Below are 27,655 nucleotides of genomic sequence, written 5' to 3'. Positions count from 1 at the left end.
TAAAATTGTTTTTTAGAGAGAGAGGGTACCCGGATAACTTTGTATATGACATCATAAAAGAAGTTCAGTATAAAAGAGAGTTGGGTGTTTATACCCCAATTTTGAATAATAATAGTAAAGCAAGTAGACCATTGACGAGACCTGTGTTACTGGCCGACTTGTTGTGGTACCAGGATCCTCTTCCATGACGTCAGGTAGTCAAGGGGTATAAAACATGCAGTCGATGCCATTTTATTCAGTTTTTCTTGCCCCAGATGTCAGATGCCCCCCCAAATGGGGAGTGGAAAAAAAAAATAAATAAAATACATATATATATATATATATAAATAAAACAGCAATATATGTAAATGCACTTTTAGCATAACTTTACCTTCATCTAAAAGCAAATACACCACAAAGGCTTTACAATATAGTGAAGGAAAGAGAAGTTATAGAAAAGGGGGATGGCGAGTGGGTAACCCGGACTGAAACAGTGAATACAATCGAACATCCACATTTATGGTAAGTGTACACAAAGTACAGTTTTGTACCTACCATAAATGTAGATGTTCGAGTGCTCACCCTGCTGCAGTCATCACACTTGGGTTATCCTGCCGTCAGGCGGTCCCGCAGTCGGCCCAAATTCCAAAGTCTTGGTCCGGCGTCGGTTGCTGTCGCTTCTTCCTTGACGTCAGTGCTCCAGGGGTATTTAAGAGGCATCCAACGCCATTTTCTTCAGTTTTTCTTGCCCCAGATGTCGGGTGCCCCCAATAGGTAGGCAAAATATATATATATATATATGGTTATATAAAAACAAAACCCTTAGGCACAAGCAAATACACCACAGAGGCAGTATAAGAAAAAAAGTGGTAGAGATAAGTTCAGCTAGTTCAGAAGGGATGGAGGGAGGGTAACCTGGACTGCAGCAGGGTGAACACTCGAACATCTACGTTTATGGTAGGTACAAAACTGTACTATGTTCATCGTGTTACCCTGCTGCAGTCATCACACTTGGGTTGAATCCCAAAGCTAAGGATGGGAGGTGGAGTCAAACAGGGTTAGAAGAAGCTAGTAGGCCCTGCAAAACTGCAGTGGCAAAATCAGCTCTAGTCTTAGAGTATAGAGGTAAATGATAGTGTTTGGTGAAGGTGTGCACTGAACTCCAAGTAGCAGCTTCCAGAATCCATGACATGAGGGAGAGTACCAAAGCTCATGCAGAGGAAGAATTGGGTGGAGGAGCAGAAGCATTCTCCTCAAAGCCATGCAAAATAGCTCTGGCAAAACCAGCCCTGGACCTGAAAATGACATCTAGTTTATAGTGTTTAGTGAAAGTATGAAAAGAAGACCAGGTAGCTGCCTTCAGGATAGAGCAAGTGTCCAACCCTTTAATGAAAAACTCGGAGGAAGACATTGCCCTAGTGGAATGTGCCCTAACCACATAGGAGAGATTTTTTTCTATTGGCAATATAACAGAAGGAAATAGCTTTGGAATTCCAGGAGGAGATAGTCTGCTTGGAAATAGGTTGACACAGGGCCCTTGGGTGATAAGAAGCAAACAGGCATTCAGACTTACTGTTTGAACAAAACCAAACCCATTCGTATCTGAGTTGCCTATGTACGTCGAAGGTGTGCAGAATTCTCTTACTGGAGGATTGAGAAGAAGGGAAAAAGGCTGCAAGGTTGACAGACTGAGAGACAACTCATTAACTACCTTAGACAAAAAAAAGGATTAGTACATAAGGAGACCCTGTCCCTATGGAAGACTGTGAAGGGGAGGAAAACAGAGCTTGTAACTCAAATACCCTTCTGGCAGAAATAATGGCCGCGGGAAGAACAGTTTTTGAGGCGCAATGTTGCAGAGAAGAGGAACTTGCTGGCTCAAAGGGGGCCAGTGTAAATTTCTTTAGCACAAATTAAGATCCCAAGGAGGAGGAGGAACTGGTTTTCTTGGTCTGATGAGAAGGACGCCTTTTAAGAAGAGCTGAATTTCCAACCTGGCAGCTAAAGGGGGGGACATAGGCAGACATGCAGAGATACACAAAAGATGGCTTTAACCGAGGAGTAAGACAACCCACTCTTCATTAAATTCACACAGATAGTGGATGTCCCAGTGGCCTTGTCCTAACAGTGGTTGTAAATCCTTTTTGACTCACCAGATGGAAAACCTCTTCCATTTAGAAATGTAGGACTTCCTCATGGTGGGTTTTCTGGCCTCCTGCTGAACTTGAAGCATGTCTCACAAAAAAAAGGCGTCTGAAGGGAATCAAAGCCCCATCACCCATAGAGTCAGATTTAGAGATGACATCTGTGAGTGAACTAGAGTTCCCTTGTCCTGTGGGAGTAGGTCCATTATGTGGGGTCTTATGGTGACTGCCCTTGGCTAAATACAGGAGGGGGAACCAATGTGGTCTTGGCCAAAAGGGGGGTCACTTGCAAGATTTCTGGTTGCTAGCACTGAATTTTCAGCAGGACCTTTTGGAGAAATGGGAAAGGGGGGGTATGCATACAAAAACACCCACTTCCAAGAGAAGGACAGAGCATCCACCTTCCATGCAAAGGGAAGTGAGACCCTGGCACAAAATTTGGGAAGCTATCTGTTCATGGAGGAGGCAAAGACATCTATCCACGGTATACCCCATCAATGGACCATGTCCAGAAACACATCCCTGTGTAACATCCATTCATGGGTTTGACTCATGGACCAGCTGAATGTGTCTGCCACAACATTCTGAGCTGAGTGAATGTAGAGAGCCTGAAGGGAGACCTAACTCTGCAAAGCTAACTCCCAGGTCTGTAAAGCCAGTCTGCAAAGGAGAGAAGACTTTGTCCCTCCCCGTTTGTTGACATACCAGAGGACTGTGGTATTGTCTGTGAACCACCTTAAGACCCCTGGAGATAGAACAGTGTTGAAGATTTGGAGGGCGAAAATCAAAGCCCTCATCTCCTTTATATTGATGTGTTACTTTGGCCTGGAGAGCAGACATCTCTGACTTTCTAGGATTCCAGTACTGCTCCCCATCCTAAGTCTGAAGCATCCTTGTACAGCTCCTTAGTGGGGAGAGGTGGTTGTAAGGGTAGACCTGGGTTCCTTGCAGCCTAAAGTATCCACCAGTTTAACTCCTTTTTCAAGCAAGGTAGGAGTGTGATAAAGTCCAAAGGATGAGAGTGTTGCATCCAAACTGTTCTCACGAACCACTGGAATTTTCTCATGTGTAACTTAGCTAAAGGGAGCATGGGGATCGTGGAGACCATGAAACCCAAGAGGCATAGAAACTCTCTGGTAGTCAGGGACTGGAGAAGCAAGAGATCCTGGAAGTAGGAAGTTAAGGAAAGGACCTTTGTCTGGAGGTAAGGAAACCAGCATCCTTTCTGTTTGAATCCTATAACCCAGGAAAATGTGGTCTTGGGAAGGAATCAGGGCAGATTTCTGATAGTGGATTGTGAACCCTAAACTCTCCAGGCGAGATACCATGAAGAAGAGAGCCCCTGAAGAATGTCTGGAAACGGGGCCTGGAGGAGTAGGTCGTCTAGGTAAGGGAAGATCTATATCCCCTGTAGTCTGCAGTAGCCTATGACAGGAGCTAAGCACTTTGTGAAAACCCTTGGAGCTGTAGACAGTCCAAAAGGCAAAGCACAGAACTGAAAATGTGAGGAAGCAATAGAAAAGCAAAGAAATGTCCTGAACTGAAGGTGAATGGAGATATGAAAGTGGGTATCTTGATGTCTAATGACACCATAAATGCCTGGGGAAAAAGGGTGAGTAATGTTAGCATACGAAAGGTGAGAACTTTCAGAAAGGTATTTAGTTGAGAAAGATCCAGAATAGGCCTCCAATGGCCATCCTTCCTGGGCACCAGGAACACCCTGGAGTAAAATCCTTTTCCAACTTGGCAGGGTGGGACTTCCTGAATAGTGCCTTGAAAAAGCAGGCTGGAAATGACCTGGGAAAAATATTCCAACTGTTCTTTTGCAGGATGTGGGATGCCCTTGAAGGAGGGAAGATTTTTCCACACCATGAAATATCCTTGAATGGTGATGGATAGGACCAAAGAGTCCTGGGTCATCCGATTCAAAGAAGAGAGAGAGAAAGAAAGAGAGAGGCAAAGAGCAAAGGAGTTAATGGGGCTTCAGGCAGGTAGTCACAGACTACCTGGCTTAGCCTGAAAGGGCTGTTTCTGGGTTGCAGTACAAGAGGCAGATTTGGAAGGGTCTCTCTTGTGACCTGGCCGGTTTTCTGACAAAGGTGGTTTTGGCTGGATAATTCTTCTGAAACCTGAGATCAGGGGAAGCAAATATATGTTTTAGATCTTGTAACTCCTTGCCCTTTTCTTGTAAAGATTTAAAAAGTTCTGCAGTTGAGGTACCAAACAAGGCCTTGTTGTCCAGAGGGGTATCCATGATCGTTGCTTTAATATCATCAGGCAAACGTTGGAGCTTGAGCCATGAAAACCTATTCAGGACAGACCCAGAAGTAGCTGCCCTTGCTGAGGCCTCCACGGCATCATAACTGCACTTAATGGAGTGCCTGATAACCTGGGCTGAAGAATTAAGAATACAGGACAGCTTAGTCTTGGTAGGAGAAGCAGGGAGCTCAGACAGAAACTTTCCAGTGTCTGATAAAAGGGCTAAGGAATATTTGGCCATATGAGTTTGATAATTAATTGTCCTGAAGGCCAGAGTAGCAGAGGTATATACTTTTTTCAATAATCTCTCCATGACTTTGTCTCCTTATTGGAGGGCAAGCAAAGAAGTAGAAGGCAGCAATTTGGATGCCTTGTCTGTAGACACTGAAATGGTAGCAGGGTCTGCTAAGGGGCACTTGAAAAGGAATCTGGAGTCCTCAATCACCTTATAATATCTATCTGGGCACTTGAGAGCTGGAGGCTGGAATCATGGCACTCTGACAAAGCTGCAAAGGCATCTAAGAAGGGCAGCAGAACAGGGGGTATGGCAGATGGAGAGGTGGAATCCATCTGTAAGAGGTCACAGTACCTTTTTGGATGTCAGATACCGGGCAACAGTCTCACTTGAAGAACTCGCTCATCTTCAGAATCGTTTCCCCAATCCTCTTCTGGTGAGGCATAACCCAAAGGGGAAGAGATCTGGGCTGAATAAGCCAAGGATTCATCTCCTGATGATTCCTCCTCATCTGAGGAAATCTCATCAGAGGTCCTCTTTAAGGGAGTGGAGGGAGGAAAAGAAGGAGAAAGGACATAGGGAGCAGAGGTCTGTCGTAAGGCCATAAAGGCGTTGAATAGGTCTTGGGAAAAGGCCTGCCAATCTGTTATTTGTTCCTGGGGAGCAGGAGAAACATGTTTAGTCTTAAGCTTTTTCTTTTTTGGAACCTCCATGTGGTGGAAGGTGGATGGGCCAGAATTCGGCCTGCACTCCACAATGTCAGTAGGGCATCCTCCCACACGGTGATCTGGGTGACGTATTCGGGCCTTCAGTAATAAGGCATGCCCACCCCCCCCCCGAGTCGGATGCCTGGGATTCCCTTGCAGACGTGCTGGTAGGGTACTTCATGGCCTCCACTGCAGTACCCATCAAAGGAACAATTACTAAAACCAGGACAGCCTCCAGGCCATCGGTCTCAGAAGGGACGTCAGGATCCAAGGGAGCAGCAGGTACTTCAGCTCATGGCTTCTTGCCCTTTTTGGGTTGCAGTTCATCTGAAGGGCTCAATGCCACTTCCATATCACGAGCAAGACACTTAAGGCATTGATTCTCAAGATACAGTTTCAGGGAAACTAAACGGCTGCGGAGGGTTTTGGGTACAAAGGCCTTACAGATAGCACAGGTGGTATGGTTATGGTCTGGGCCTAAGTAAAACAAGCAAAGGTCGTGAGCGTCCTTATGCGGTATCTGCCTTCCACACCGACACTTGCCCCTCCTAGTTGACATGTAAACCACAGCCAAATACAGTAGCCAAAATATTAAAGAAAAAAAACAATGGGTTATTTATCTGAACCAAAGATCCTAACTTGACTGACAAGTGAAAGCCAGAGCAGGTGATCGAACAGGAGGCAAAAAACAGGAGGCTGGCATAAGGGGCAAGGTGGTTGCCTTACAGACACAAGGTGCCGGGTTTGATTCTCACATGGGGGTAATTGGCTAGACTTAAAATGGTCCCTAAGGGCAGTTAGTCTAATCTAAAAGTCTGAGGTCGATATGTATTGATGTCCACTTTATACCAGACATCTCTTTATGGTCAAAATTAAGTTTGCTGATTTGCAGAGTCGCATGTACCTCACAGTAGCTTTAGACTTTTGTATACTGGCTGGATATACGAGTCTGCTGGTGGCAGACTCCCTCATGTTATGAATACTGCAGCATATGAATAGGAGGACATCATTAGATTACACTATCTAAAACTTGTTTCATCCTTCCGCTAGCTCACAGGCCTCTGCTTTCAGTATTTACAGGAAAACTTGTCTGACTTTCTTTTTCCATGCTAATGGTTGAGCAGCACCAATAAACTGCTTTCTGAAGTAAAGGGCCTCAAGGGTTGGGTAAACCCCACTACAATCAGTTTCACTATGCTCAGTTTCCTTTCACACCCCTTACCCTACCTCCAAATTACCACCCATCCAACACTACTCATCTTCACTTGTCACTTTCTGTCATCCAATCTCTATACCTCCCCAAACTACTTTACTACTATTGCAGAATCACTCTACTTTGTATTCACCTATTCCTAACTTCCTGTACTATATAACTCTATTATCACCACTACCGATAGTGCTTCTAACAAAAATCCTGCTATTTTGTGTACTCACTGCACTGACCCACTTCACCATCATAATTATGTTTCCTGTACTGAAAACTATCATCCCTAATAACCCACATTTCCCACAACACATCTCACCTCAGATCTCCAACAGAGTATCACCTTATCCTCTACGGTTCTACCTTCTTTAACCTATTCAAATGCAAATAAATAAAGTCAAACTCCTTACCAAAAAAAACCCACTAATCTAAAATATAATGTCTCTACATTTTTAAACGCAATATTTCCATCCAGAAACTCAATGGTGACATTCACCCCAGCACTGGCCCCACTAAACAGCACTCCAAGAACTCAGCCAACTCAGCTACAAATGCTTGTACACCTGCTTCACCATCTACGTGTAAATCCAAACTACTGAGTATAAATCTGAATGTGAGTACATTTAACAAAATGCAAGATATTCATATCTAGCTACTCACTTCTCTGATATACTAGTTACTACTGAACCCTGGTTACAGAAAGTTATATTAGATAAGGACGTTAGCCACCAGGATTTAATACACTTTGGCTTGACAAGAAACAAACAACAAGCTGGTGGTACTGACGTTATCTATAGAAAATGGTTAGAAATAACCCCACTCCCCATACAAATACCAAAATTTAACAATGTGGAACTCCTCGTATCACTCCTCAAAATCAACAATAGGAAGTCAGTTTGTACTTCAGAAATTTACATTCCACCTGGTGACATTTCAACAGCAGAAGATGTTCTTTACAGGACAACTCATCATATTCAACACAAAACTATTATATTAGATGACCTAAGCATAAGCATAGCAGCTGATCAACAAGGACACACCCTCAGAATCTATTAACTCGTATGGCTTTATGCAGCCTCCAACACTAGAAATCAATAAAAAGTCTGACAGACCTTACCAATCAACCAAACCCATTTCAAACATTTGGAGGTTTGCCAGTGCAGTAAGCAATGAACTTCCCACCTATGAAGTTAAAAATAGCATCCAATCCAAAAACTTAATTTATAACCAAATGTGTAATACAACAAAAGGTAACAGACACCTTTATCAATACTCTGACCTAATATTTACAACTGGAACACATTAAATCCATGTCAGTTGATGTTGCTGTCTCACACTTCAATGAAACTTTTATAAACATTCTTAACAGCCTAGCTCCTACATGAATAAAGAATCAAAATCAAACCCTGTACCATGGCTAACTAAACCTAAAAATAACCTGCTTCGAAGTGATAAAAGATGTGCTTAAAAGCAGAACACACAATACATTTCAGACATTTAGGCATCTCGGAAATCTTACTAAACACTGCATTACAATCGAAAAACAAACCTGTTATACCATCTTCCAATATACACACCCACAAAGAAAGAAAAAAAAATCCAAGATACATTAAACAAAACTCCTGGCAAACCAACACACCCATAACACCAATGTCTCAATACCATCTCAACTTAACACCTACTTTATACTGACAGTATTCTCTCTTAACAGCAGCAGCAACAGCTATTCACCTCTCTCTGCCCCCCTCATCTACTAACCTGTCAAATCAATTCCTCTCCTTCCTCAGTCTGTACCGCTACTAAAAGAAGACATTTACTGAAACTGAGATCAATCACTTTAGCTACTAACCAACTTCCAACAGATTACCTAAAGACTGCAGCTGATGCCATGGCTTTCCCATTTTCCAAACTGATAAACTGATCCACATAAGACAGAGAGATGTGTCCCATCCAGCTGAAAAAAATCCTACATTAATACCACTCCATAAAGGTGGCACATCAGACTTTTCCAACTGCAGACCTATTGCCATCCTATCTCCTCTGTGTAAAATAATAGAAAAATGCATCCACTTGAAACTTCTACAGTACATTAACAACCTTCTCTCCAAACCCAGCATGGTTTTAGACTTCACCAGAGTACTACCACTGCTCTCCTCAACTTCACCAATATCATAAACCAACATAAAAATGGCAACCTTGCATCTTCATTATTCTTAGATTCATCAATATCCCCTCAACATCTACTTAACTTTCTTTCCTCAACCTCACCCAGCCCACCTCACAGTTCCATAACAGGCAAATAGAAACAAAAACTGTACTGTTGACAATCTTGTACGGGTAATTAGCCCTGATGAGGTCAGGTAGCAGCTACTATAAAAAAGTCAGAGGTGCAAACACTGTTGCAGACACACTGATTCACAGCTGTTTTCAATGTAGTCATGCCTTTCACAGCAAAACAGAGCAATTACATCAGTCAATGGTTCAAAGGCAGCTGTCACCTCTTTTGACATATTTACATATGCGGCATGACAATATTGAAATACTAAGTTTTAAAATGGTTTATGTTTGCACTACTTTACATTTTAAGACAACTTACATCTGGCATGACTCATATAAAGCAGACTTGAAATGGATTATGGGAAAGAGAAATCATATAAAGCAGACTTGAAATGGATTATGGGAAAGAGAAAGGCTTGAAGAAAAACAAGATCAAATTGATATGTCAAACTCCACTGGTAGCCATTTTGCAGAAAACATATCAAAATTCTATAAGTAGTAGCCAGAGCGGTTTTGATGTGTTTAGATCAGAGAACAAAGATGGAGTGAAAAAGATAGATTTTTTTAGTTCTAATGTGAAGTTTTCCTTTAACTGGGACTACAAGCTCAGTAAACAATAATCAGATATGGTAGATTTAGCTTCTATTTGCTACCTTACATGCCATGCTGTAAATTTAAAGAAGTGAGAATTTTTGAAGTCAGGGGTGTCCAATGCCTTCCTGGTTAGAGTAATAAAAAGAAAACACAAAAATTAAGTTAGCTAGAAGGGAAATGTAGCAAGAAAAGAGCAGTTAAGATGCTAGTTTCAAAGTAAAGCACCTAAGACACAAACATAAGCAGAACATTAGTGTACAATGAAAGGGAAAAAAAGGCACGGCTACAGAACAGTCAAGGAGTTCAATCATACACAGCCCATATCTATGCAGGTAAGATTTTCATTATATTACACACAAATACAAATATACAATAAAAGTATAACCTGTATAACTTCTTCCTAATTTACAAATGGTGATATTAACACAGCCATGTAGCACCTAACAGTTATCATGAATAATGGGATTTGATCCTAAATGGCCAGGGTTGATTCCAAACCTACGAAAGTATACGCCTACAGGAAGTAGGAGTAAATCCAAATATAACACAACCCTGAAAAGTACTATAGTTATCAATACCATTCCTAATGCAGTTTTGTGTCACTCATGCAGGAAGGGAGCATTAAAATGAATGGCTTTCAATAGTCATATTACAAGAACAATTAAATATATTTTAGTGCAAGTGGTATACAGACAAGGGATTTTAATCTAGTACAATTTCAGTTTCTTTTCAAAAGGTAGTAAATTTTATTTTCTTAGTCTGCTAAACTTCATTTTTCATATGTATGGGCTGAAGGCTCTCTACGTGGAGCATATGACAGAACTTGCTAGTTATACCAAACTATGACCTACACAACATGGTAATGGTATTAGGAAGCAATGAGACATGGTTATGAGGTGGGTTATGCTGCAACTCATATCAGCTAGGTTCACTTGTAAGAGCAAGTCTTTGCGATTACACACTTGGAAGAGAGCACATCAGAGCACAGCACACCCTAATCATGTATTACTGCAGCTATTATACATTTGTTACTGTGGCTTTGGAGTGTATTCTTTTATAAAACCCAACACTGATGCAACTGCAAAGCTTATATTATAACTACCGCATAATGAGTGAAAATATTTAGCCCAGTAAAAATCATGGAATATCACTTATAGCTAATATAAAAACCAGGAGAGAAATGCATTCATTTTGATAGTGGGGAACAGCTGTTGCACATGTAAGATTAGTTTTATTTTCTATTTTTTTATTTTATTTTTAATGCTAAAGCTAATGAATATGGAATGTCCACTTTATGTGCAATGACAGAGAGGTAACCCGGTGTTTCAATGACGACAGGCTCCACACGGTTCCTCCCAACCATAGGTCTGAGCATTACCCAAAGTCTTATTTTCTAGTACTGTGAACATGATTTTCCAAGACGGCTGAGAATTGTAATACCTCTTCAATTAAAAGCACAACCTCCTGTGCCTCTTTTTGGACTTGTGAACTACTACAATAAATGAGCATTTCGAAAAGTACTGTTCCAGTAATCTATGCAACACTGAAAACATGCAGTAAACATCACAGCCTTAGTAATCCCTAGCCAGATCCAATTACCTTCACACCCTTGCTCCAGAAGGGATGATCAGTCACAGTAATGAGCTCACTACCAGAATGGATCCAATTGCATTACCTGCTTCTAGTACTGCTTCCTCACAGGAAGGCATGTCCAGTAGATTCAAGAGCTCCTTTAAGCACTCATCCCAGCTCTGGACAATGGCCCTTGTCAACAAAGGTCTGTGCCAACAACAGCCAAGCCAGTAACATACATCTTCCTATGGATCACGTGAGTTCACCAATACTGTCTGCATGTTTTTTATGGAATTGGAGAAAAAAGTACAGTTTTGTACCTACCATAAATGTAGATGTTCGAGTGCTAATACAGCTGCAGTAATCACAGATGGGTTCTCTGCCGTCAGGCGGGTCCTCGGTCGGCCGAATTCCAAAGTCTTGGTCCGGCGTCGATTGTCGTCGCTCTCTTCCCTGACGTCAGTGCGACAGGGGTATCAGATGGATCTTTTTTCTGCACTATGCTGGCATCAAGTCAGTGTATCTTCATTTAAAGAGAATATCCCAGATTCAATAACTAATCTCACTAAGATATATTAGCTGCATTGTAGGTCTCTTGACACCTCTCAACTTGGCTAATGCAAGGAGAAACAGACTGTGGCTTTGGTATTGGAAACATCATCTGTCAGTAACTGGTTAAAAAAGAAAACAAAAAAAAAAAAAAAAAAAAACAAAAAAAAAAAAGTGATATTTAAAGAGTTAAAAATTGTCCTATCACCATCCCTGCGATTCATAGGTAGGTACTAGGCTATCGGCCCAAGGGCCTAAGTAAGCCTAGCCAACAAAGTTCCCTGGCTTATGCCAACCCAAGAAAGTTAATTTCCTGTGCCCCTGTCGAGCAGAGTCACAGGGGTGCTCCCCGGGGTGTATTTCCTATTTCCCATCCACTCATCAAGATTTTTCTTGAAGTGTGTTAATGAGGAACTTTGCTTGACATAGATGGGTAGCCTGTTCCAGAGTATGGGAAGTCTCTGGGACAGGAATCTATCCCACCAGCAAGTCCTGTTTATTGTGGTGACAAGGTTTAGGTCCCTAGAGCATGTTGCTCGGTGGGATTGGGATTTCTTTAGGTGTATCATGTCCAACAGCTCTGGGTTTGACATAGCTTTATATGTTAGGCAGAGATCACCTCGGAGTAGGCGACATGCTACAGAGTAAAGCTGGAGTTTTTTGAGACGATCAGTGTAGGGCACCTGTTTGAGGCCAGTAATTCTCTTTGTAAGGTACTTCTGTGGCCTTTCCAGCTGCTGCAGATGTCTTGTGAGGTACACTCCAAAAAGGGCGTTGTACTCTATAATGGGTCTAATGAGTGTCAAGTAGAGGGGAACAATGACCTCTTTTTTCCTGGATGAGAACCCTTTTGTTATGAGGTGTGCCATGCAGAAGGATTTCTTGACTACAGTGGCAATGTGATTATTAAAGGAGCGACTACTGTCCACCCGGGTCTAAAGGTCTCTTATTACACATTCGGTGTTAAGAAGACTGCTGCCTATGTGGTAGTTCATGTGTACAGAGTTTTTACCAAAGGGGATAACAATGCACTTTTTGGCACTGAGCTTGAGGCTATGTCTCTTGACACCAGGCATCTGTCTCAGTGAGGCCCCTTTGTAGGATGTCCACATCATTTGGGGACTTGACTATAGTTCCTAGTTTGCAGTCATCTGTGAACTTCATTAGTCAGAGGCCTTCTGTGTTAGCCTGTACTTCAGAGAAGTAGATACCAAACAGGAGAGGTCTCAGGACTGAAACCTGTGGTACTCCACTTGTCACTGGTTTGAAGTCAGATTTGGGTCTGCAACTTTTACAGTGTGGGTTTTGTTAGTGAGCCAGTTGGCAACCCATCTTGTGACAACGAGATTTATACCTAGTTTAGTGAGTTTAGCTATAACTCAAGAATGGGGGATGGTGCCGAAAGATTTGGCGAGGTCATGATAGGCTGTGTGAACCACCTTACCCTCGTCTACGGCTTTGGTGACTGCCTCAAAGAAGTCAACCAGGTTTAGGAGGCAGGATCTGCTTTTCACAAACCCAAACTTGGTGGGGTCCACAGTTTGGAGGTTACCAATGTCTTTGTTTATGAAGGATGCGTTCCATGGCCTTGCAGACCAGGCTCGTCAGGATAACAGGGCAATAGTTCCCAGGATCAGTGGTGGATCCCCCTTTGTGGAGTGGGATAACTGTTGCTGTGCCCCATTCAGTGGGCACAAAGCCTGACGTAAGGCTATGATTGAACATGGTGCTTAGGTGGGGAGCCAGTTCATTCTTAAGTTCGTGTAAAATGCAGCCTGGGATGTTGTCCATTCCCATGGTTGCTGTGTTTTTGGCTTTTAGAGCGTGCTGCTTTTACCTGTGAAGTTGTGATTAAAGGGACTCTGCATTCTTCCTGTATAGATATGGGCCCTTTAGGGGGTGAGAGGGGGGTAAAGTTAGCACTGAACCTATCTGCCAGGATGTTGGCAATATCAGTTGGTTCTGTCATTTTTGTGCCATTGTGCTGTAACTCAGAGCAGATCTGGGTGATGCCATTGAGATTCTTGACATAGCTATAGAATGCTTTGTGGTTGTCCTTAGAATCAGTGGCAATCTTGTTTTCATAGCTAGCTTTTGAGGATCTTATAAGGGATCTCAGCTTCTTGCGGAGGCTGACCAGGGAGCTCCTCCACTCATGGGATTTTAATCTCTTTTGCAACAATTTCTTCCTTCTGTTGTAGAGTTTGTTTATGGCAGGGGACCACCAGATTGGCTTCCTTTTTTTGGAGGATAGCATCTTGGTTCTGTTTGGGATAGCACGATCCATGCACTCGTGTAAGTGTTTATAGAGTGCATTTGTGTAGGATTCAGCAGTCGTAACTGTATTTTTCATCTGCATGGGTGTCATGAAGTTCACCACTTCTGTCTTAAGAAGCATGAAATTGGCTTTGAAGAAATTTTTTACTGTGGTTTCCTTAATGGGGGGGTGGGGGTGGGATGTGGATATCTAGGGTGATTAGCTTATGGTTGGATCTGACCAACGAGGAGTTGACTTCAGGTGTGGAACACCAATCACTCATGTTGGTAATGACTAGGCCTAGAATATAGTTGCCCCTGGTAGGGGTGTGGATAAGTTGATCCAGGGCATTGGAATTTATGAATTCCAGAAAGCGCTGCGCAAAGGAGTTGGTACATGAGTAGTTTTCCCAGTTAATGCTGGGGTAGATGAAATCGCCCAATATTAGGGTGTTTGGTTGAACTCTAATATTTTTTAGTATATCAAGAAAAGAGGAGTGGGAATCCTGGGGCATTGTGGGGGATCTGTATCAAGCTACAATCTGGATTGCAGTTTTGCCCAGAGTTCGTTGCACTTGGATAACCTCGGCTTCATTATGCTGAGCAACTAGCCTGGAGGTATGGATATGCTTAATGAATATGGACACACCTCCGCCTTTGGTGTTCTGGTCCAGGTTAGATGGCTGAAAAGTGTGGTATGAGTTGTAGCCTGGTAATGCAGGGGTGCTCTCTGGAGCCTTGAACCAGGTATCAGTCACTACACAGACATCGATGTTCTCCCCCTTTTAAAGGAGTGCCTCGAGTGAGTGCATTTTGAGATTAGGGCTTATAGCATTGAGTAGCATTACCCTCAGTTTTTGCTTGCCTGTTCTTGTTATGGTGGTAAATTTGTCATTTGAACCTTGCCTAAAAAAAGGCACTATAGGGTCGGCAAGAGCCTTTGCCAGTATCCGGAATCCCAGGGGTGACAGGTGCAGGCCATCTCTGGCAAAGCATCGTGGTCTGTCGACCATGTCGTCCCAGGTAGACAGATACTGGACCCCCTTAGAATGACACCAAAAGCTTAGCCAATTGATGGAGTCAATCATTTTGTCCTTGTACTGCGGTATCATTCTGGCCAATGGCAGGATGATACTCAAGGTTAGGGTCATATCTGGCTGGGCTACAAGATCTTTTCATGTAGTCCAGGGAGATACGTCTCAGGTCGTTCACACCAACATGGACAAGCATAGAGTCATATTTGTAATTGTTGTGGAGTGACCTGAGTGCGTGGGTTATGTGGCGGATCCTGGCACCCAACAGGCAGCTGACAGTGACCTTCTCCTTGTTTAGCCCGGTGAGTGGGACATCAGTGTGCCTGACTAGAGAGTCACCTATGACTAGTTAGGTACGTTGTTTTGCCTTATGGGCTGTGGTTGAGTGGCACACTGAGTTTGTGGGCTGTGTGTCATTTGGATTGTGTTGGTGGGAGGTTGCTTGCATTTCTGCTTTGGAGGTCTTTGTTGCTTGAGCATTTTGGTGGTGTAGGTTTAGTGGGACTATGTGATGAGTTTGGTGTGGTGCAAGTGTTTACCTTCTCCTCTTGACTATCAAGTTCAGTCTTGGTTGGAGAGAACTTTACCTCCAGTTTGGCTAGATAAGTGCATCTCTCACAGGTTGTAGTGTTGGGTGGTAGGAGGAGAGGGTTGTCTGTGTACATGAGGCAATTTCTACATTGCCCCAAGATGCTCAGATTCATCAGACAGGAGAGAACACTGGGAGCTGACCCTTGGACATGCCTGAATAAAAAAATATTTTCCTCTAAGTGAGTACTAGAGCTGTTTTTCTCTAAGCAAGTGAGGAAAGTAAGTACCAAAACTGTTTTCCTCTAGGTAATGAGGAAGGGCGAGTGCTGTAGTAATTTGTAGTTTATTTAGTGCTTACAAGTTCTGAGCACGGATAAGCAAATTCAAGTGCTAAAAGTAAGAATCTGTATCTTGATCTTGTTGTAGATAGGCTACCTAGTGCTTACCACTCCCACTGATAAGCTAGAAGGCTTCCCTCCCAACGCAAAAAGGCTTGGGGCACAGAAGCTTACAAACAGTCCTGGATACAGCAAATCTTTATCTGGGTTAGAATACTTACAGGAAGATATATATATATATATATATATATATATATATATATATATATATATATATATATATATATACACACATTTTTTTTTTGTTAAGTGGGTTGGCTTTCTCAAAATGTTCTCTCTATTAGAAAGAATGAGCTAATGACAGTAGCAAAACACTTTAAATGCAGTACAAGCTAGCACACGAGTGTGTAGCAATATTAAGGCAAATACAGTTTAAATAAATGCACACATATCCACAGATTCATAGATATTCGATGACTACAGAGTCATGTAACAATTTAGACCTAGTCAATACTGTCCCACAGGCTGCACCCTATCTCTAGGAGAATAATACCAGTCAATCCTTGCATAAATTTGTGGATACCCATCCAATCATAGGTTTACTTGAGCTTTGGAAGGTGCTAGGTTATAAACCTACCATCCACTAAGCTTTTTTACTTGATTTATTTATTTGCCAATGAAGATTTCGGTTCCTAATTCTAGCAATGAAGGATTCACAGGACTTTCAGACATAGCATGAGGCTCAATAAAACCAAAGAGGCAGATCTCTCATCAAAAGTCTATAAAGCACTAAATAAAAAGTGGGAGAGCTTCCAGTTATTAAGTGGCAGAGCTTTCAGCTATTTTGATAGCTCACGGACTTTAGGCCCGTGATCTTTTTTGGTCAGGAACGTTTGAGGTCTTTTCAACTGTTTGATATTTTTAAGGAAATACTACCCAGAGAAGGTGCTATACAACATACTGCAGAAAAGTAAAGTGGTGTAGGTAAACTTGTCTCCCAACAGAGCAGCAACACAACATAAAAAGAATAGGAGATACTAGACCACGTCTGATAAAATCATCAAACAATTTAATCCAAGTAAAAAGGTAAGCTACCAGGAACCGTTGTGATCGGTTGGAATTTTGTATAATAATTGGGGAAATTATGTACTGTATTGTCTGATGAAGCAGCTTTGGCTGCGAAAGCGCTCACCTTTTTACTTGGATTAAGTTGTTTGATGATTTTATCAGCCGTGGTCTGGTATCTCCTATTCTTTTTATTTTGTGTTGTTGCTATACAACATAACTGATCTGATCCTGGCAGAGTAAACTCTGACGATATTCCTTTAGCAATTAGCTGTACTAAATAAAGGACTTCCTAATATGATGGCCAAAATAGAGGAAAACTATCAACCTATGTTCCTAGGTCCCAGACTATACCTTGACTTTGCAATGGTTTGTGGTCTACATAGTATGACAAGGGAAGGCACTGTCTTACCAAAGTGATACTTGGTTTAACCCCATTTTAATACACCAAAAGTTAACAAGCAAGTTCATTCTAGAGGGTTTAGGGCATCAGGTGGAAACTTGACAACAATGCTCAGTTTGCAGCTGTCTGCAAACTTTATTAGCCAAAGGATAGGTACTAGCATACACCATGAGGGATACCACTGATCACCTTCATATATTCTGAAAATGCACTTATAACTTGCAATGTGTGGGTTCTTTCACCCAGTTTGCTCCCCATCTTGCTTCATAGAGGTCAATTTTAAAAAATATTTAGCTTCTGTATGAGGTCTACAGCCTCCGTAACCCTTTTGAGATATGAAGTGGCTGCCAGTGAAGGTATGGGCACAAAATAGCTCACCCAGCATTCAATCTGACTTGAAGTTTCCCTAAAATGAAATTTTAGGGTGACAGGGATTGTCATTACAATTAAGGTCCTTATCTGACTGATACAAGGTACACTGTTTGATTCGAACTTCTAACAGACTGCATATTGATAGGTTCACAAGTAAATACTAGGCTATGAATTGGGGGTGATGTTATAAACTGCTAGCTCCATGGAATCTGTATTTAGAGCCACCCTAAGAAATTTTCTACAACATCATGTCCCTAAATGTTCAAAATTAAGGCTTCTGATAGACTTATGTCTTCAGTTGATCACAAACCCTTGTATATGATCTGGAATGTATTAATGCACATTTTTAATCTTACCTGCCTAAGAATTATATTTTAAAATTGCTGTATTCCAGTTTAGTTTTATATAATATGCACCAGATTTAAGTGTTTCGTGCAACCGTAGCAGCTGGTGCACCGGATTAAGGCTGTGAGCTGTAGTTCCTGTGACACAAGGTTTGATTCCTTCATCTCACATGCCTATTTATGTGACTAAGCAAGTCACAACTAGAATCTGCAAGCTGGGTCACTCCTGAAAAAGGACCGTGTCTCAGTTGACCTAAATGGTTAACAAATGGGTACTGTTACTAAAACAGTGAGCAGTAATTCTTGAGCTCCAGGGTTCAATTCCTTCAGCCTTCACTTGCTTGCTATATGATTTTCAGCAAGTCACATAACCAAACTGCTTGGGGGGCAACTGGGAATTTGAGTTAGACTGTTCAATGGTACCTTAGACTGTAAACCCAATAACTACCTATAAACCTACACACACACACAAACACACACACAAAGACACACACACACACCTTAAAGATGAGGCTAAATAACTATATTACATGACAGGGTTAGATTTAAGCATTATATGACTGGCATATATCATTTACCTGGACATTTACAATCAAAAACCGCTGAAAAGACAAAGTGGATAGATACAAGTTAAACTTAAAAGGGAAAGTACAACAGGTGTGCCGATGAGGGGAGGGTGTGTGCCCAGTAAATCGAAGACACCAAGTAACAGAATCTGGGATGATATGAACCTAGAAGGTTGCTAGGCTAGCAGTCCTAGAGCCCTTACAAGCCTAGCCATGTTAATCCTGAGTAGCCTCAACTGTCCTTGGTTAGATGGATGTAATTCGCAGAGCGAGTCTATGATAAACACTGACTATCCAAGTGCATCAGGGATGATGATTAGCACTATGGGTGACAATTTCATATAGTAATCACCCAAGCAAATACATACCGATGATGTTTGTGCGTACCAGCAACATTTCATAACCCTAAATGACTGCACTGGTTCTAGCCCCTTTACATTTTGTTCACATTTGGGGATCCTAAAACAAGAAGAGTCTGCTACATTTTAGGAGAACCACTACCCTCTCACACAAAATACTACTCTGAAAAAGTATTTTTTTAACATATAGAAAGTGTTCTCCCATTCATTCACAGAGCTACCAGTCATTATAAAACTGCAGGTTATAATGCAAAACAGCAAAACATCCAAAATTCAGTGTAAAGAAAAACCTTAGCAGCCATTCACAATGGGTTTACAGTGCATTGAGCATGAGTGTATTTGCACACAATGGGTTTATAGTGCACTGAACGTGAGTGTATGAACATAAAAATATATTCAACTATATATACCCTTTAGCATACACTGAGGCATGGCTAAGAGGTCATGCACATAAATACATAGCAGTACCCAATATGTAAGTCAAGCTCTGTCCACAGTGCAGGAACCCAGCATGCAGCAAATGAACAAATGAATGAAGATATACTGTTTTACTTGCCACCTCCAGCCACAGCACAAAGCAACATTCAAAAATAATTAACAAATACACTTCCATAAAATGAACACAAAATGAAGGATCAAAATGTTGCTTACTTGTAAGTCATCACATTACTTTTCAAGCTCATTACTTCTGTCAGTCCAATATGCTCTACTTTTCCTCCACAGATGAATTACTTTGTATACTCCTTGAAGGCTTCAAATCAGCCTACCTTCAGTGGCTTTTCTGCAAGTGCTAATGTTACTTCTATACTGCTATCATTAATTTAAGGGTTACTTATTTCATCCATTAAAGGAATGGAAAATAAAGAAATTTAGTGCACCCCTCCCCCCAAAGGGATGCTAATGAATTTTGTATGTTTTTCTACTACACTTTTTCCACTTACCTCAGTTTCAGCTTTTTTTCTATCAGGTCTTTGAACTTGTACGCTCCGCCTCCTGTAGCTTTGATCACTTTTGTGTCAGTGTTAACCAAATGGTCTTTGATAAAATCCAAACATGTTTCAATGTAAGTATTTTCAAATTTAATAAAATGTAGCCGTGGTGTAATTTCCTCCTGCATAGAAATTTCATATAGTGGTTCACTTTCAGCATCCTAATAGGAGAAAGAAAAAAAAAAAACAGCACAATAAAAGATGGCTTGGAAATGAAAGCCTGCAAACTCTCCAACAAACCATGACAAGAAAACAAGTATTTACTGATTGGTTAAGCAGTGAGTGAGTGACTGGTTCAAAATCCCTTTCTAGCCGCAAGCCAGGCATTGTGGTAATAACACAGACGTACAACTATTTGTCAGACTAAACACTTTCATTTCAGATGTGTAACAGACATTAAGCAATTTTTATTAATAGAAATTATAACAGCAATGCAACCATTTCAGACATTTAAGAAAATTTATGACAGCTGTGTCCTGTAAGGAACATGCAGTTATTTACAATTTCTTGTTTTAGAGATTAAGCTCATATTTCTTATAATGCTTGCTTGTATGCTGGCAGTTATTTGCGGCAAGAGGCATGTTTGTACAAGTTTGCCAATAAGATACAGATTTGCTGTATCCAACACTGTTTGTAAGCTTCTGAGCCCCCAAGCCTTTCTGTGTTGGAGGGAAGCCTTCTAGCTTATCACTGGGAGTGGTAACCACTAGATAGCCTATTTACCACAAGAGGAGTGGTTTCTGTCCGCTATTACGTTGGATTTCCCAGGGATGTGTGTTGCTGTCAGAAAACGTTGGGAGGAAATTGCCCACTGCCATAGCCTGAGGGCTTCTCGACACAAGGGGTAGGACCTGGTCCCGCCCCGCCCCGCTTGTTGATCTACCATACAACTAACATGTTGTCTGTTTGGATCGCAATAGTCCCGGAAGGAAGAGAGTCTTTAAGAGCTTGCAATGCTAGGAGCACTGCTCTCATCTCTAGGACACTGATATGCAGATGGAACTCATGAGGTTGCCACATGCCTTGGACTGTCCTGTTTAGATAATGCCCCCCCCCCCCAATCAGGGAGGCGTCCGTAGTCACTGTGGCTACCGGAGGGGGTTGAATGAAAGGTCTGCCCTGAGTCACCAGTGGGGAGACCATCCACTAAGAGAGGTGCCTTTTGCATGTTTCTGTAATCAGGATCATGTGAGACATGGGTAGTTCCTGAAGGACCACTGCATGAAGAGAAGCCACTGAAGGACTCTCATGTGGTAATGCGCTAATAGTACAAGAAGAATGGCAACTGCCATCGAGCCAAGAACTTGCAGGACATGTCTAACTTGGATCTTTCTGCTCTGCATTAGAAATGACACTTGTTGGCGAACAGAGAAAACTCTTTCCTGAGGCAACCTTGCAAACATCTGTTTTGTGTTTAATTCTGCTCCTATATACGTAACAGATTGACAGGGCAACAAGGCAGATTTTTCTAAATTTACTGTAATGCCTAGTTGGATGCAGGTTGATACTGTATAATCCCGTGCCTCTAAGAGTTGATGCCTGGTGGTAGCAGTTAGGAGCCAGTCGTCTAGATAGAGAAACACCTGGAATCCATGATGTCTCAGGTGAGCAGTGACTACTGCCATACATTTGGTGAACACCCTGGGGGCTGTAGTGAGACCAAAGGGCAGAGCTCTGAACTGGTAATGACTGGCCCCTACCCTGAAGCGAAGAAATCTCCTGGAGTGTCTGTCCATTTTGATATGGTAGTATGCATCCTGAAGATCTATGGAGCACATCCAGTTGTCCTGACCCAGAAAAGGGAGAATGGACTGCAGTGTTACCATCCGGAACTTTTCTTTTTGTACAGATTTGTTCAATTTGCTGAGATCCAGTATTGGTCTCCAGTCCCCTGTCTTTTTTGGTACTAAAAAGAATCTTGAGTAAGTTCTGGATCCTAGTTGGTCTGCGGGGACTTCCTGAATGGCTCTTTTTTCTAGCAGTTTTGAAACCTGAATAACTGCTTGATCTCTTAGATTGGGTGGGACATCTGGGAGGGACATTAGAGGGGGTTGATGGAAGGGGATTTCGTAACCTCCAGATATGACAGATAGTACCCATTTGTCTCTTGTTATATTTTGCCAGGTTTTTGGGTACAGGGAAAGTCCCCCCCCGACTGCCTCCAGAGGTGAGCAGTCGGGCAACCAGTCAGGGATGCTGGTAGGGTTTGGCAGAGAATGTTTCTCATCACCCTGATTTTGTGGTCCCCCTCTGCCACAAGAGTGGCGTCTGCCATTGTTGTTGTTTCCCCTTCTGCCCCTGGGGGAAGAAATCACTGCGTCTGTCAGGCAAGGGTCCCTGGGACTTTCAAAACCACATCTTTCCACCCCTCTGACCTTTGGGATAAGGTCTGTTAGGAGTGGAAAAACAGACTCCCATGGCAGAGAGAGTCTTGCCTTCCTGCTCACACCTGGCAAGCGTGTCTTTCACCCGAGGCCCAAAAAGCGAGGAGCCATCAAAGGGAGTATTTGTGAAGGACGATCGAAAGGGTTCCGCAAATTGAAACAGCCGCGGCCAAGCATGTCTCCCAAGAGCCACTCCTGTACCTGCGGCTCTGCTCACTCCATCGACTGCACAGGAAATCAGCCTCATGGAAGAGTTGACTATTGAATTAAGAGTCGCAAGCTGGGAAGCTATTTTGGCTGATGCTCCCTCAGCTGTAGGATCTTGTAGGGTATCCCCAAACTCTTTTAGGAGATCCCTTTGAAGTCGTGTAAAATGAGAGAGATAATTCAGGGATTTCATGGAGAAGGTCGCTGAGGAAAACATTCTCTTCCCTGTCCATTGTCCTAGACTCTTTGTTTGGTGGACTGACAGACGAAGAAGTTTCTGCCGACTCTTTCTTGGTGGCTTCTGCTACCACCATTGCATCAACTGGCACACCTTTAGTGAGAAATTCTTTATCCTGGGGGAGCGGTTATGAATTTATTTGGTCTCCTCGGAGTAGGTTCCACAGAATCCGGAGCTGACCAAGCCTTTTGAGCCACTACACATGAATGGATCGAAAAGTGGAGACACCCAAGAGGTGGAGGGTTGGGAACCGAATGCCTCCAGGTATACAGACTCATCCTTGGTAGGGAAGACCAGCCACCCCTCTGCCTAAGCATTTCAAGGATGTCCAAAAATGAAACATCTTCTGTGGGGGGGGGGGGGGCGAGGGAACATTCCAATTCATCCAGGTCTGTATCCGAGGTGACAGACTCAGGGGGGTCTAGGTGCTTCCTCCTGCACTTCTTCCGGGGAGGCTCCTCTGAGCGATCAGGGGAGGCCTCAGAAGAAGAGGGGTCACCCAATGGGGTGTCCTGGGACATTGCTTCTCCGGCCCAGAAGTGTAGGGAACCTGAGGATGGCACAGGCACCACAAGAGAAGGAGCAGATGGGGCTGATAGTAGGGCTGTTTCAGGGGACAGCATACTCCGCATGACCTCAAAGGCATCCCGACCCCCAGGCAAAGAAAGCTCCGGCTCTGAAGAGACAGGAGTCCTTCTCCACGTCGAGGGTGACGGCTCCGAGGCCAATGTGGGAGCCGAGCTCACCTGTGCCGAAGCTCCAAGAGGGAGAGCGGGGTCAGACAAGGGTCCAATGCCACTTCCCCCCTCAGAGCCGACGAGAGAGCTTCGGAGCCCAGATCCCTCAATGGAAGGAACAATAGAGGTGATTGGAGCCGACGTCGGAATCGAAGAGGAGGTGATCGGCACGGTCGGTTCTACTATCAGTGCGTCCATGGTCTTGGCTCCGTACTAAGTGTAGGAGGAGGAATGGAGATGGAGGCTAATAGAGCCGCAACCTGCTGAGGTGGGCTGGAAAGTAATTTCGCAAGGACCTGTGATTTAAGCAACCTGCTGACTACTCTCTCCACATCCTGATCCGATACCCTAGAGGATCGAGAGGAGTGGGATGAAGAGCGATGACTGTGTTCACTTCCTAATAAGGGTGACTGTGGCACCGAGCGGATTGGCTCCAATGAAGGAGACCCTGCTCACTTGTGGCTCCGAGACAGCTCCAAGGTTGCAGTTGGAGCCGAGGGAGGAGTTGACTTGTTGAAGATAGGTCGGCATCAACAAACTTGGTTGTTCAAGCCCAGGAGTCTGTTCCGAGGATGGAGCAGACGGCTTGACAGACAGAGGATTTCACTGGATGAGAACCTTTAGATGGGGAACCCTGTGGTTTCCATAATCCTCGAAGGATTAATTTGTTTTTGCACTCCTGCAGGACTCTTGGACTAAAATCATGACAGACAGAGCAGGAGTCCCGCAGGTGCACAGCCCCTAAACAATAAACACAGCTAGTGTGCCCATCTGTCAGACATATTTTCTGACAGCATGAGTCACACTTTTTGAAGCCAGAAACTTTGGACTCTTTAGACATATTACACAACTAAACTTAAGATTTTTTTTTTTACAGTTGAGGAAAAGAAAGGAGAGCCTCTAACTTAAATGGTTGTCCTAAGTGGGGGAGGGAGAACTCTCTAAATTTAAACGAGTTCAGGGGAAACAGAAAGGTCTGTGAGTATGGAGCGACATCCAACAAAGCTACACCACACAAGAAAGGCAATAAGGGGGTAAAGTACTATATCTAGACAAAAACTTGATACATTCTGAAGAATAAACAATTATAATAGAAAAAACTATACAAGCCTGAGCCAGTAACAAAGCAACCTCGCAGCTGAAGCGGAAAACGAGATCTTGGTAGCTGACACTAGGCATTCTGTGATAAGGGTTAGCCTCAAGCCAGTAAACAGCTCTCGAGCTACAGAAGTAGGCCGAGTCGGAGCAGAGGACAGGCTCCGATCCCAAACAGCAAGAACGAAGGCGAGATGGGACAACTTAACATTTGTAGTTTACTGGCCTTCTGGGCAGTTCTTCCATATCTTTCAACTTTCTGGTTTAAAAGCCCACGTTTGCGCTCGTTTCCTGGCTTTCTTGTAACTAGTCTAGTCCAGATACAGACTTGCTGTATCCAGGACTGTTTGCAAGCTTCTGAGAGGTGCTAAAGTCTGCTCTTCAATTGTTCCCTTAGATCTGCTAGTTCTCTCCTCTCCTGTACTTTTACTAGCTTATTAGTCTAACACTTTACCAGACTTCTTGTAGCAATTGTTGTAGCACACAAAAGTGCTACCAGCACTAAATCGGTCTACAAGGAAACGGCTCCAGTACTTATTAATGCCCACCCCTCCAGGCACGTCTAAAGGTCAGTTCCCTGTGCTTTGTCCCATTAACCTGGTGAACTTGGGCATCCTGAGGCAATGTAGCAACTGCCTCATGTACCCCAACAACCCTCTCCTCTTACCTCCCAACACTCAGACTTGCAAGAGATGCACTTGTATATCCAAAATGGAAGCCACATACTCTCCAGCTAAGACCAGAATAGCTGGTCAACAGAAGGTCAACACTTGCACTACACCACAAGGAACACATAGCCCCCCCCAAAACACACACCAGCACTGCCTTCACATAAAAACACAAACCACACACCCACCTTCGCGGAGGCTCTCAATAATAATCAACCCAAATAGACCTCCAAGGCAGAAACAAACTTGGCCAACACAACACTAATCACGAAACACATAACTCTCTTAACCACTCAACCAAAGCCCCCAAGGCAAAACAGCATGCCCAACACACTATTCATAGGTAACTCGATAGTGAGGCACACTGATGTCCCACTTACTAGGTTGAATAAGGAGAAAGTAAAAGTCAGCTGCCTGTCAGGTGCCAGGATCTACCACATAACGCATGCACTCAGGTCCCTCAACAACAGGTAAAATATGACTGTCATTGTACATGTGGGTGTGAATGACCTGAGATGTACCTCCTTGAACTACATGAAAAGAGACATGGAGGAGCTCTCAGGATTATGTAGCCCAGGTGGGTATGACCTTAGCCCTGTGCAGGATCCGGATCCCACCATCACCCAGAATGATACCACAGTACAAGCAGAAAACATTTGATTTCAACAATCAGCTAAGTTTCTGGTGTCATTCTAAGGGGATCCAGTATATGTCTGCCTGGGATGACATGACTGACGGACCTCGATGCTTTGCCAGAGATGGCCTGCATCTGTCACCCCTGGGCTTCCAGATACTGGCCAAGGCTCTTGCCACCCCTATAGTGCCTTTTTAGGCAGTGTTCCAAAGACCAAATTACCACAGTTACAAACAAATGCAATCAGATGGTCATGCTGCTGAGCGCTAGAAGTCTAAATCTCAAAATGCACTCGCTCAAAGCACTCCTTAAAATGGAGAACATTGACATTTCTGCTGAAACAGAGACCTGGTTCAAGGCAGGAGAAAGCACCCCTGCACTACCAGGCTACAACTCATTCCACATCTTTCGGCCACAGAACTTAGACCGAATCTCCATAGGAGGTGGTGTTTCCATATTCATTAAGGATGCACACACCTCCAGACTGGTAGCCCAACATAACGCAGAGATACGTCAGGTGCAGCTAACATTGGGTAAGACAAAGATTCAGACAGAAAGCACAATTGTGTAAGTAACCTTACCATAACAGTAGATGTTCAAATGATCACTGCTGCAGTAGCCAAAGGTATGTGGGTTCTAGTCCAAACAGGATACACAGCCGGACAGCTTCTAAAACTTCACAGCACCTTCCACGTATCCAAACTATTAGACAGGTTTAATACAAAGCCCTTCACAGCTCTCTTGCCGATGAAAAGAGGGAGGCTGAACTCTGAAAGGACAGTGCTAGGAACAAAAAAAAGAGGGGGGGCAGCTACTAAAGCAGTGATCATTCAAATATAACTGGGATAAAAGCACAGATCCAATTGGACCTATTTCAGTCTCAGCACAGGGTAAACACAACAGATACAGGACATCATATGTACAGTGAAAGACAAAATGTAGCATATGCATATTATTAAACACAAAGTGAATATCATTGTTGGTTTGAGGGTACAACAGCCACAGATAAATGACACTATACACAGACTGACTAAAAAAATAAAATATGTACACGCATTATATACACAGTGAAAAATCAGAGTTGGCATGCTGAAAGAAACGATCAAAAACAGAGAGTCAGAGCAAGGTATGTAGACAAAGAAGGGAATCAAAGAGGTTAACTTATACTATCAGAGAAATAGCAGTTGCATTTTCTAAGAGTCTTGAAATGTGCTTTTACTTCTGAATAGAAATCTTACTGTTATGCTAAGTTAACTTACACAAAAGTACTATGTTCTTCATATTGATCTCTGTTGCAATCTCTGCTGCAGTAGCCCACATTATACATGTAGATTAGCATAGCTTAGAACATCTGGGAGGTGTAAGAAGGCGGCTCGGAGAGCCTTTAGAGAATAGTCCAAGCAAAGCCTGACAGACCTAGAGAAAGAATCTAATTTGTAGTGATTTATAAAAGTATGTACAGAGGACCAAGTTGCTTCTTCTAGGAAAAAAAAAGTTATTGACCAACCCTTTCCAAAAAGCCACAGATGAAGCAAAGGTCCTGGTAGAAAGTGCCTTGACCCTGCCTGGAATTCTTTTGTTGTGGTGTGAATAACAAAAGGTTAAAACGAAGGACGACTATTGGAAATAGTCTGCTTTGACACAGGTTGTCACGTCTTACCTTCACAAGAAATGAACTGATCAGAAGTTCTGAAATATTTCATTTCTGTCAAGATGGTACTACAGTTGACTCTTGACATCCAAGGTACAAATTATCCTTTCTCCCTGTTTTTGGTGTTCATGAAAGAGCAGAGAGAGATGGACAGCTTGGCTTAAAGCAAACTAAACTTGGACACCACTTCTGGCATAAAAGGACTACTTCTCAAGAAAATCCAGTTTTCGTGGAAAATCAGATAAGGCTGACTCACTGCAACTC

General features: G+C 42.9%; 1 protein-coding gene across 1 annotated transcript in view; it reads right to left on the bottom strand.

Moving 5' to 3' along the window:
• The window catches only part of PANK4 (pantothenate kinase 4 (inactive)), a 1,309,469-nt gene that overhangs the window by 1,213,178 nt on the left and 68,636 nt on the right, over positions 1-27,655 (bottom strand). The window contains exon 3 of the mRNA XM_044063577.1: positions 19,730-19,938. Within this exon, the coding sequence (XP_043919512.1) occupies positions 19,730-19,938 (209 nt within the window). The remainder of the gene's footprint in view (positions 1-19,729; positions 19,939-27,655) is intronic.

Source organism: Protopterus annectens, chromosome 2.part1, assembly GCF_019279795.1.
Source record: "Protopterus annectens isolate FY-2018-M chromosome 2.part1, PAN1.0, whole genome shotgun sequence".
NCBI lineage: Eukaryota > Metazoa > Chordata > Ceratodontiformes > Protopteridae > Protopterus > Protopterus annectens.
The sequence above is the reverse complement of the archived record's forward strand: the minus strand, read 5'-3'. Positions and strand labels throughout refer to the sequence as shown.